At 38.0% G+C, this 13,276-nt stretch overlaps 1 protein-coding gene across 4 annotated transcripts in view; it reads right to left on the reverse strand.

The window, feature by feature from the left end:
- The window catches only part of ankfn1 (ankyrin repeat and fibronectin type III domain containing 1), a 64,212-nt gene that overhangs the window by 32,830 nt on the left and 18,106 nt on the right, over positions 1 to 13,276 (reverse strand). For all 4 annotated transcript variants that reach the window (XM_058406580.1, XM_058406579.1, XM_058406583.1 and 1 more), the window contains exon 6: positions 5,878 to 5,915. In XM_058406580.1, the coding sequence (XP_058262563.1) occupies positions 5,878 to 5,915 (38 nt within the window). The remainder of the gene's footprint in view (positions 1 to 5,877; positions 5,916 to 13,276) is intronic.

A 13,276-nucleotide genomic window follows, 5' to 3' on the forward strand; every position in this document is an offset into this window, starting at 1 on the left:
AGGCAACAAAATGACAATTTATAACCTCAAGCACCCCCGTTAATCTATGAAACTGCTGCACATATATTACTAAAAAAAATATCAAGCCCCTTGAATCCAATGTAAAATAAGGCTACAATGTCAACCATTTAGAAAAGTATCTCTGCATTGTGATTTACTTTTTCAGTGTTTTAGGTTTTGCTTTTATTTTATTTTACTTTATTCATTCATGAACTTATTATAAACCTTGAGTGTTTTTAAAACTACCTGAAACCAGCTATGTACACAGTGCTGTGTGGTGCAGCGATATCAGATTTCATTCTGGTATAAAACTCTACCCAGCAATAGAAGCCTGTGCATTCCAAAGTAATGTTTTTAAAAAACCTATGGAAAAAATCACCAGTCTAAAATGGCACAGCCCATAACAATAAAACCTTCAGGTATATGAGACTGCCATCTTTGACACCCACTAAAAACCTGAGCAACTATATTTTCAAGGACAGCAGTACAACAGCTAACTTCAGCTCCAGGTGCAGTTTCCAGCCCAGTGCAAAGACTCACTCACACCTAGCAACAATTTTTGAGTTAGTTTACCTGCATAACATGTCTCTAGAGAATTAGAAGAAACTAGAGTTTCTTGCCCTTCTTACCCCTGTTTGCCAGTGCCTGCTGCTGAAAAACGTCCCCACAACATAATGCTGCCATCACCATGCTTCACCGGAAGGATGGTATTCTCAGGGTGATGAGCACTGGGTTTCAGCTAAATGTAACACTCTGTGCCAAGGCCAGAAAGTTCAGTTTTAGGCTCATCAGATTAAAAATGAACATTTGTTCTTATATTTGCTGAGTATCCATACATCCATATCCAAAATATCCAACATTCCTTTAGGCAAACTGTAAACATATTTACTTTTTACAGTAATGGCTCTCTTCTCAGCAAACTTTAATAATGCCGAGCTTTGATGAGTGTCTGTCCTACAGTTGTCCTGTAATCAGTTTTTACCATTTGAGCTGTGGATCTCCAGCTCCTTCAAAATTACTTTTTTTCCTCTTGATTGCTTCCCTAAATATTGTTTCCTTTATTGACTACTGGTGGACATCTCGACAGCTCTTGAGGCTGTGGTTGTGTCATATTCATTCAATTTTTGCAAGAAAAGGTGTATATATACAGTGGAAATTCATTCTGGAGGCGAGTTCCTAAATTTGTATTGCGAAACGAATTTTCCCATAAGAAATAATGTAAATGCAGATAATCCATTCCAGCCACCATTGGTAATATTACCAATATGAAGCGTATGTAAACCGTATGGCTGCAATGAACTGACCCAAGCCAAGAATTCCATATCAAGGGTCCTCACAGGAAGTTGTGCCACCAAGCTTGGGCTAAAAATAGAACAGACAACCCACAGCAACAATTGGTCTCCAATTTTTCCATATTTACAATTTTGCAAACTATCCTGTTTTTCCCCACTTTAGAAATGATGGGCTATTTTGTATGGATACAGATCATATATAAATCTTTAAACAGCAGGAGGTGTGAATGCTTAAGCAAGTCACAGTAATGGCATTACATTGTATAACAAGGAATGATGCAAATGCAAAGTTTGGAAAACCAAAACTTTTATTGCTTAGAGTGAGATATTTCCCTTCTTGGCATCTCAGCAGCCTTCTGATTTGTTCTGTTTTCTAATTCAAACTACTTCCACATACCGACTCACATTTTCTACAAATGATTTCACGCTGATAAAGTGTCAACAAATGCAATCAAGGAAAACAAAAATGGTAATTCACTTTGCTTCCAGCTGCCTAAACTTAGTTTCTGAGTGGAAAGGTTCCCCTCTGCAACACACCTTTGTACGGCACACTGTGCTGAAATGAAAGCCGAGGAACTTGATTATGTGTTCCTGAGGCTTAAATGCAGCTTGCATTGAGTTGATCTCCATGGCAACACCACTAGTGCCATATTTCTTAAAGGCTATCAGGGGCTCGTCTAGCTGCAGGCACTGCGATCTGTCACGATGGGGGAAAAGTGTTCAAAGCTGCTCGCCTCTGCAGTGCCATTAAACCTGCATCTGCAAACAGGCTTTTGCTAAAAACCAACACACACACAGACAAATAACTACTTGGACAGGGTACCAAAAGCCAGGCCAAAATCACATCCTCCATAGATGGCACTGCCTGAGCATTCCTATGGGGACCACAACTGTAACTTGCAAAAAAAATAAATTCATAAATTCATAAAAATCTGAATGATGGAATGTCTCAGAATAGTGTCCGGTATTCAAACAGAGGGTTTGTTCACAGCTGTGACACATCTCTCTGACATTAAAATACTAGCATCAGCCAAGGTCATCTGATAACTGCCTCCTGTTTCCTCATATGACTTCTGTAAAAAATTTCACCCGAACATAGACCAGTGCCTGCAGCTGACCTGAAGGGGGTATGTGTCGGAATTCAACCATTAAAAAAGCTCCATTTCAGCTTCTCCCAAATTATATACTACTTTATTTAACCTATTCTATATTCTTTTCATTCTTCTCTTGGTCATGACCAGCAGTCACAGTGCAGAAAACCTGCATTCACCAGTTACAACGTTTCTAAGCACAGGCAATCATGATACACTACTGAAGGCATTATTAAGCATAGCAAGCAAAGTTTCAAGGCTTCACACATGTATGCAGACACACAGCACATCTTTTTTAATAAAATGCATTTAATTTTAGGCTACGCCCACGTTGCATAACATGCACATAATTTCATGCAAAGTCAAAGCTTAAATAAAGACTCCATTCAGGGGGAAATGTCAGAATGATAGATTTTTGGCTTTCATCTGATTATGGACTGCTATGGATGACAGAATAAAGTTATATAACATACGTATTGAATATCCTTGGGTCTAGTATCTTAATATAGCATGTTGGAAAGTTGGAGCTTACTATCTATCTATCTATCTATCTATCTATCTATCTATCTATCTATCTATCTATCTATCTATCTATCCATCCATCCATCCATCCATCCATCCATCCATCCATCCATCTATCTATCTATCTATCCTCTAACAAGCCTTTAGTAACAAGCCTTTAAAGTTAAAGATCACTTCCAGAACAAAAATCTACACATAATTTACTCACCACCTTGTCATCCAAGATGTTCATGTCTTTCTTGCTTCAGTCGTAAAGGAATTATGTTTTTTGAGGAAAACATTTCAGGATTTTTCTCAATATAGTGGACTTAAATGGTGCCCGTGAGTTTTAAACTTCCAAAATGCAGTTTAAATGCAGCTTCAAGGCGCTCTAAACGATCCCAGCCGAGGAAGAAGGGTCTTATGTAGCGAAACGATCGTCATTTTCTAAGAAAAATAAAATATTGTATACTTTATCCAAAAAAGCCCCTCTAGCCCTAGCTCTGGGGTGCGCATCCGGAATGCTACGTACTACGTGATCACGTCGGAAGGTCATGCGTGACGTAGGCGGAACTACAGTGTGGAGAAGGAGGACCGCTCCGAAGTTGTTGCGTGTGGAATGACACACAGTTAAACAAAGTTAAACAAACAAAAATGACACAAAGACATAGAACTTTGTGTCATTCCACAAGAAAGTAAATTATTTGTAAATTGTTCTGGAAGTGAATTTCTCCTTTAAGAATGGCTTGTCAAGGTTGTCATGTACAGGAAACATGGCAAGCACATCACACAAAACACTGTTGTCAAACTAAGAGTAAAAGTTGGGAGACAACTCTATGTGTGTTTACATTTCCCATATGTATTGATACTCTGCATTTTGCTTAAATCTAAAGCCCACACAAAAACCCATTCAAACAATATGCTATGTTTTTATGCTTTCTTTAACAAATACAGTCAGCAGTTTCAAGCATACTGTATCAGTGCTGATTTAATCAAATGCAATGCATTGATATTTAGAACAACATTCGCTAGCAATATCCTTCCATCACAATTTTTTTTTTAAATAATGTTTTGTTCAGACATTTTTTGAACCAGTGCTTAACCTACTAAGAAAAAAAAGAAAGAAAGAAAGGGTTAGGGGTTAGAAAGAAGAAAAATCACAAGCACCCAGCAGCAGGGCCCCTTTTTTGTGCCTCCCAGACTAATGCCCTTGTTGACTTCTGCTAGCCATCCTCCTCTAGACAGGGCTGCAGTTCTTTCCATATTTAAAATAATGGTTTTAATAGTGCTTAATTTTAAACCCGACCCTCACTGATAGTCTTCCAGAACTTTGGCCTAGATTTGCTTCGATAGCTCCTTGCTCTTCTGTAACAAACTCTGGGGCCTCCCAAAAGCAGGTGTACTTAGAGTGAGATAACATGACACTTTGCAGGCAGGCCAACTCCATTCAACTAATGATGCAACTTCTGACAAATTTACAATTTTGAACATTTCCTATACATACTTGTATAGGAAAATACAAGTCTATTCATTTCGTGGACTATTTTATATAGATTTGTGACATTTTCATAATCCCAATAAAGTCCATTTCAGTTCCAGAATGTAACCAGCGCAACGTTCAAAGGAAGTGAATAATTGTACAAGGCACTGTATGAATTCTTGTTTGTTTAATATTTTAAAAGATTTTTTTTTTAAGTATTGTTTACTGCTACAGCTTTGTTTCTTAAAGATTTCTAAACTCAAAGCTCAGAAGTTTTCCAGAAGCTCAGCATACAGAGATAGCCAGTGCTGCCAATTAGCTTCTAATCAGGCAATAAGTCTCTCTGTCTGGGCTCAACCTCACCTTACTGACTGTGCCATTGACTGCTAATGCTTGACCTCCCTGCCTACGCAAGATAATAGCTAACAGAGGTTCATTGATAGAAAAGAATGAACCGCTTGTGGACTGATTTCTTGCCACTAGTCCCCTGGTGCACATTGGTTAGATGACAATTGTTGTTTTAACCTTATTGATAAGATAAACATTAGAGCTGTTCCCAGTGGACATCCTTTAAATGACTCCGTTAATCAAGTTAGACATCCTTCTCTGAGGTAGAAATGGTTCCATTGTGACTTTACTAGAAATGGTTTCATTGTGTCTTTGGACAATTTTCTGTAGACACACTGAACAAAGCGGCAAAGAATATGGCAGAAACGAAAAAGCGAATCTTTATAAACATAAAAACTACTGCAAGCACAATTTCATCTTACAGCATTATCCAAATATTCAAGTTAAGTCACTTTTTCATAGGGCTTTCATTTTTTCTTTCAGTTTTGATATTAATTAACGCAGACTCACACAGACAAATATACTGTTCATAAGCGCTTTTCTTAATGGAGAAAAAAACAAAGACAAAGAAGTACAGAAAGGAAGAGATCATTTACCTTAAAACTGCAGTGTACAAATAAAATGTTTCTATATAGAACAAACGACAAGAATAAGACAGAAGAAATGGAAGAAGGAACCAGGAACAGAAAGGTGATGATGGATATTATTTTAGATGTTGTAAAACATCTAAAACTTGAAGAAGAATACAGTTGCCATATTATTAACTACATTTTCCTATATGCTAATGGGAAAAAAATCTACTACAAAGTCCACGAAACACCTATTAAATTCCAAAAAAAATTAATTAATTCTCTCGTCTCCTTTCTTTAGTCACAGGTTATGTGTTGAATAATAATATATGCAAGACCATGTCTATATTAATTCATACAGAGCTTTATACATTCATGGTAGATTTTAATTGACTACCCATATTGACAGCCTTAAAACATTTCTTACAGTCTAGTTTATTTGCCATTATTAAACACCCCATATCCTGAAACTTTCGCAACGGAATGAGCTTTATCTTTGCTCTTTCAACAAAGCTCTTTTAATAATGCATTTGGTTGTTTTCCCAAGTGATCCTCATGGGTATTACAGGGCTTTAGAGAGTAAATTAAAAACTTACTTTTTATGGGTTTCGTATCTTCCAGTTTCCCCAAGGCTCTGCAAAAGGAAAGGACAAATAATAACAGTTTGGACACCAAGGCAATTGATATTTGTAAAAGTCTCTCAGTCTCTCTCTCTCTCTCTCTCTCTCTCTCTCTCTCTATATATATATATATATATACAGCTCTGGAAAAAAATAAGAGACCACTGACCAATCTCCAAATTGACCAATCACTCTATTGAAAACCTCTGGAATGTCATCAAGAGGAAGATGGATGGTCACAAACCATCAAGCAAAGCTGAGCTGTTTTGCAAAAAGAGTGGTATAAAGATCCCCAACAGCAATGTGAGAAACTGATGGAGAGCATGGAGCCAAAACACATGCAAATCGGGGTTATTCCAGCAAATACTGATTTCTTAATGTTATTTAGCCAAAGCATTAACACAATTTGTTTACAAATTATTTGCATTTTGTTTTATTTGAGTTATTAAAGCTCTGCAAATACTACATGATCTTGGCTTATGTTGATGTGTTGTCATTTCCTTTAAATATACACTCTAAATAACAATAGTTATATTTTGAATTATATTTTGTCAGCAGTTCACAAAAAATGAAACAAAACTGTTCATCTCACCAATACATGCACCTGTAAGAAAAAAAAAAACATAAGAAACGGATTATTTTGCAGTGGTCTCTTATTTTTTTTCCAGAGCTGTATATATATTTTATGTATGTACAGGACCCATCATTCTTTGTGATTAGAGTGACATCACCACATCAGCTGCAGTGCAGTGCAGCTATGCTCTGGGTAGAGTCACAAGTACAACACAATCATGTGCATTAGATTTTTCTAATTACAGTAATGCAATTGCCACTGATTCAACTTTTTAATTAATGGCATTTTAAAAACGCTTCATTTTAATAGACACTTCACAACAGTTCATCCTCGAATGTGTCTCAGTATACTTAAGAAAGGCAGCTGCACTGTTGTTATAGCAACCTTCAAATAATGATGTTAGGAAAATTCCCTTCCTTGTGGATCAGCCGTAAACTCTTATGTAAAGTCGTTGCCGCATGTTGCACCCATCATATGAGTTAGACAAAGATTTGGGTTTTGATGGATGTATCCTTGTATCTGTCTAGCCAAAAATATGCTTAAGGAAACGTTCATTTAAATCTGATGGTTGCAAAAGCCATACATAAATATGTGGACTCACACTTTTAGTGCAAACATCTGTGCATTTCAGAACGCTACCATTTTTCCGCATGAACAGAAATCACTGTTGAGTGAACAATAAGGGACAGCTATTGAACCAGACCAGAGTAAATACAGCACATACAGATCAATTATTTTCAGATCATAGTGCAACACATGAAGCAAACAGGTCTTACCTGCACAGCATACATTCACAAAACAAAAAATATATATATAAATGATAAAAAGCCAAGTGATAGGTCTTGCACTCAGATAGGTTCTAGGAAATGTTAAGAAGTCCTTAGGTGCTTAGATGGACTTTTGAGTCATGCATTTACGTGTACACACTCACGCACATACTACTTCTAAAAGAGCGTTTGCTAAAAGGTGAACACTGCCTGCTGAAATCTCTCATTTTATCTTGACAAGCAGACAAAAGATGTTTGACTTGCTCAAGGTTCCCTCAGATGATGTGATATATTGGAGACTGATACACAATGCTGCTCAAACTGTGCAGAAATCAGTTTCCTCTGAATGAAAACACTGACAGCCTTGCTTAGGTAGTGTACATAATGTTCTACTCTGAGCTTTATAATGTCTAGAGCTTAATTATTTTTATTTACCAAATGTGAGCACCAATTTTCTCGGGCCCTATTAAGGGCGTTATATTTTTGGTCAAGACTTTATGAGTACAGCTAAGGACAATGCATTCTACTGACAGCTAAAAAAAAAACCCAAATCATATGTGTAGAATAAAGTTACCTATTTGTACCAGTGTTTTTTATTTTATACATGTTAATTATAATTTCAATAATTGTAACATTCTTAATTTATTATAATTTACACTGCAATCCGAAACCATCTCATGATTATACATTCAAAACGAATGAAATGAAACACTGAATGATGTTTAAATCTGTACAGGAAGATACACCAAGCTGAGCAGCCGCTTTCTGAGGCTTTGCAGTGTGTAATAGACACTGTAGCTTCTGGCATCTTTGAGATTTCACTTAAATGTCACAGTGAGGATGCTGTTGTCTGGAACATGGCAGAGCGTTGAACTTGTCTGTGAATCTTCTTTTATGTCTGTAGACCCCTTCACCAAACACAACGCTTCTAGGAAAACAGCTGTCCATCCCCATAGGACTGCTCGGTAATTGCTTTAGTCAGGAAAGCCTCCTGTACAACGAGTGTCATTCCAAGTATAGCACTTTTAACACTTATGTTCTATATTTATATCAATATCACTTTTATACATAGTAAACTGCAGTTTGCAGATTCTTCACTCCATCCACTGTCTGTACTGCTTAACTACATGTAGCCTATTCCAGGGATTTCAGGGCACAAGGTGGTGGAGACCCTGTATGGGGTGATGCACATCGCAGGGCACAATCGCACACACACACTCACACTCTTGTGCAAAGTCCACTTCAGGTCATTCCACAGGTTTTCATTAGGATTTAGATCTGGGCTCTGACTGGGCCATGGAAAGCCAATTCTTTGTTGACTTGAATTTGTGCTCTGGGCAATGGAAGGTGGGTTTATTTTTTCTGTTTAACAGAGGCCTGCAGGTTTTGTGCCACAATAGATTGGTATTTGGAGTTATCCATGAATCCGACTACTAGAGCCCCAGTCCCAGGAGAAGAGAAGCAGTCCAACAGAATGATGCTTCCACCACCATGCTTCACTGTGGTTATGGTGCTCTTTGCATGATATTCTTCAGATGCTCTTTGTTTATTTTTTTTTATTTTCAAACATATCTTTTGTAAAATGGTTCAAAAAATTCTTCTGATGTTACCATTTGATTTGATAGACATTACAAAGAGTGACTCTGTGCTCAATAAAAAATGAAACTTTATAAAGTCCTTGTCTCAAAATATCACGAGACTGACTTATTTCATGTGTTATTTTAGTTGTTCTTTCACATGAATGGAGCAAATAAGTACATGCTTTGTAAGCGCTCTGTAGACCATGGCTTCACGAGTGAGACGAAATCAAGAAATACAGAAATAAATTATCTTTATATGGGATTCATTTACTTCAGTGGATGATGAATACTTCTGAATAAGGTGAATGGGATTCATTCATTCTGAACACAGTCACATGCTCCATTTGAAAAGGGTGTGCAAACTTAGTTTTACTCTTTGTCTTTTTTCTCATAGACCTTTTCCATTTCTCCTATTTGGTTGTTATCTATATCAAGAGCTAAGATCTAAGATCTAGTTTCATCATTTCATCATAAAATGCTGCAGTCTTAAAAGTGGTGTGTAGATTGTTTATATCCACTGTATAGGGCATGTCTATAGGGATATATTTTCCAATCCAAACCAATCCATAATTTATTGACTGACACAAAGCTGTTTCATTGAAACCAGGTCTTAAAGACTGTCACCTACACAACTTCGATGTTTTGCATAACCTGCAGAGAGTTACCATCACATCAATAGTAGATATCTTCAGATAAATCGATTAAAAGGGGAAAAAAATATGATGGGTGAATCCCTAACAACAGTAACTAGAGTAAGGAAGATAATATTTTTATTTGCAGTGGCTAAATGAGCATGACTAAATGTCTGCAGGAATATTGTTCCAACACCTCCTAATTTATTTTTGCTCATATTTGATGTTCATTAAATGATCCTGCTTCAGCTTTAATAACATTTGAGGTGCCCTTTCATAAGATTACATAAGGTATATTTCCCCTATGTCTTCATGTGATGTCTAACAAGCGTGACTCCAGGGTAATTCTGGAGGAAACTGCATGAAGGATTTATGAGTTCTTGTTAAGTCCTTTATACAGAGGCCTGCATAATTACTGGCTCCCTTCACGAAAAAGAACAATCATTATTTTAACACGTCATAGGTGATATTTTGAGACAAGTACTTTGAATAGCAATATAATGATAATTCAGTGAAAAAAAAACATGATGTCTAACAAATTCAGGGGCACCTGTAGGAGGATCTTGGTTAACTCTGCCGTGCAAAACACTTTGAGCTTTGTTATATTCCTGGATCTGCTCATACAGGTCTGTTTCTCTCTTAAGTTCAGACAACAAGGTTTCAGTAGTGCTCAACTCTGGAGTCTGAGCTCATCTTTCCCAAACGCTACTTTTGTGTTTTGTGTAATGGTGTGTATGAGCAAAAGGATTGGATTTAGTCTCATTTCACCACAACACACAATGACAACCGTAGTTGCGTATAATGACACTTGGTGAAGTTTGCTTTGTTGAAGTTGTTGCATTTTATAAGAAGCTTTCAGGAAGGGTTTCTTCCTTGCAAAGCTTAGAAACAGCTGTACTTCATTATGAAAGTGACATTTAACGGTTGATTCTGAAACTTGAAAACCACACGCAGCAATTAAACTCCACATTTTTTTCCTTTCTTCACCATCCTCCTCACTATGTGAGGGAATAATGTGCTCACTGGTCCAATTCCACACAAATTTCTAACTAAACAAGTGAAGCCTTTTGTTATGGTCCTAATTGTGCTTAATGGCATTTTAGCTGCTTATGCATTATCCATTGCCTGAGTTTGCATGTCAGGTTTTCCAAAGGTTTTCCAAAGGTAACAGATTTTACTTGTACTTAACATCGTGCTTAATATTTTCTGGGTTCCTGGTTGCTGGGTTCTTGGTTGTGGTTTAAAATCAAATGTCCCTGGAGACATATGGAGTGTGGCTGTAGGAACTTGTATTCATCCAGCCACAAGAGCATTAGTGAAGTCAGGCACAAGCGAGATGGCTTTGGGGGCAGTCAGTGTATCCCAGTGGTGTTCGGGTGGTTGAGGAGTTGTTCAAATGGTTTGTTAAAAATTACGTTAGATATAGTAAGAATGGTTATTGCGAGAATGGAGTTGCGAATGAGAACATTTTATATAAGTCATTGGTTGCATCTTGAAGTGTGCAAGCATCTACAAATACAATATAAACTAAAGCAAAACACTACATTCACCTCCCGTAACAACAGGTATTTTTACGCCTACACTTTCCCTTCATACAACGGCAGTTAGGTCAGACTCAGCCACAGCTGTGCACACTGAGGCTTGATAATAAATGGCATAAGCAAACACTCACAATGAAGGCTCACATGCTGCCTGAGACAAAGTTAAAGGATTCACCGTACTGAAATATCTGCTCTTCATAACACACATTTGGGATTAGGGGGCTCCTAAGTAAATTAGTGTCCCCATTTCCCCTCATAAACATGTCATGTAAAATCCTCAGCAATCCCTCCTTTCACATCACAGCCTAGAGTCTTCTGCAGTTCCACAATAACAGTTCCTTTCAGTATAAAAAAAAGTTAACAGAACTCACTTGCTCACTATTAAAAACAAACACAACTACATCATCACCATATCTGTGGATGCATATAATATAATTCATGTTTGATTCTGATATAAAGACAGAATGCTACTGCTTGCTTAAATGAGGCTACTGCATCTTGATCCTGTCTTATCAGCTTAACTGATCATATTCATAGTACAAGGCTGGGATTAAGTCAAATCAGTGAAGCCTGGCTGAACTAAACTGAACTGAAATAACCTCATTCCACAGATTAGGCTACGGCCAGCTTCGAGCCGACTGCCGAGACAGTCCAGGGCTCCTAGAACTTCTCACTTCACTGTGCTAATTTAAACAAGGGTTTTATTTTTCTATTTGTCAGTGGGCTAAACTGTAGCATGGTTGTTAAACCTCTCCCAGACCTAATTAAGAGAGCAATGCTAGCATTCATAGGTGAGCTCGCACTGCTGGACCAGGAGGAGGTGGGGGGCTGCGTTGATGCCTCTGGCAGCACGGCCTGGCAGCTTCCAGCCTGTATGGCTGCAATATTAAGTGACTGCTGAAATTCATAGCTTGCATAGCTGTTTTATAAGTGTAGGCGACAACCTGATTGTATACGGAGCAATCAAGAGATTTCATTGCAGTGCAACACATTAGCAAATTGTCATAATTAATCAGGGTGTTGTCATACCGATAGCCCCTAAGCTTGTGTTGTGGATTTTCTTTCTTTAAACATGCCATTAAACATTGCGGAGTTCACGCAGGTGTCAACACCCATTTATACTGGTGTAGACTGGTGTGATCGTTCAGTGATGACAGTCTCAAAACAATAACATCAAAAGTAGATCTTGCAAATTTGCAATATTGCTTTCCCAGTAGGAATAGTGCTGTGAAAAACATTTAACTCCTGCTGTGAGAAGCAATAAAGATCACGGTGCATAAGCAGGCTGTGCCTGATGGGATGTTCAAATGTTAATGGATACATTTCTCTTGTATAAAGGCCACTGTTTAAAAATACATGGAGCAAAAAGAAAGAATAACTCTAGGCTTAGTATTAAAGCTTAAAAAAAGGCAGATATTAATACAGTCTCAGCCTTAAGTAAGGTCTCTATAGAGTTCAGAGCTTAGTAATATGCTCTGCCTGAGGCTTTATATTCTTTTTAATGTACTGAAAATTTTCACAGACATGAAAAGTGTGTCTGAAAGGAAAAACTGTCATAATCTCTTTCTCATTACTCCGACTGTTAAGATGCATTGGTGCAACGTGGCTCTAAAATCGTGCTGTTCTTTTCTCCTGTCACCTTGGGCCAGACAAGTTTCAGCTAGTGAGCAGTGAGAGGGCAAGCTTGCCCCCTTATGGTCTTTCCAAGAAATAAATTTTACACTGAGTGTATAAACCCTCACAAATCAAACTAGTCCACATTCTCCAAAAAGCAAACACATTTAAAATGTTGCTTACAGATTAACAGCAGAGGGTTTTCACCCGCATTAGAGTTGTGAAAAAAAATCTTGGTGGCATGGTTGAGTGATTCACTACAGCTCACCTAGAAACCACCGTGGATGAAAGAGGAGAGGAGAGGAGACATTAGAGAGGAGACATTGGAGTGGAGAGGAGAGGAGACATTAGAGAGGAGACATTGGAGTGGAGAGGAGAGGAGAGGTGAGGAGACATTAGAGAGGAGACATTGGAGAGGAGAGGAGAGGAGAGGAGAGGAGACATTAGAGAGGAGACATTGGAGTGGAGAGGAGAGGAGACATTAGAGAGGAGAGGAGAGGAGAGGAGAGGAGAGGAGACATTAGAGAGGAGACATTGGAGTGGAGAGGAGAGGAGAGGTGAGGAGACATTAGAGAGGAGACATTGGAGAGGAGAGGAGAGGAGAGGAGAGGAGAGGAGAGAAGACTTTAGAGAGGAGAGGAGAGGAGAGGAGAGGAGAGGAGAGGAG

This window comes from Hemibagrus wyckioides, linkage group LG13 (assembly GCF_019097595.1).
Source record: "Hemibagrus wyckioides isolate EC202008001 linkage group LG13, SWU_Hwy_1.0, whole genome shotgun sequence".
Taxonomy (NCBI): Eukaryota; Metazoa; Chordata; class Actinopteri; order Siluriformes; family Bagridae; genus Hemibagrus; species Hemibagrus wyckioides.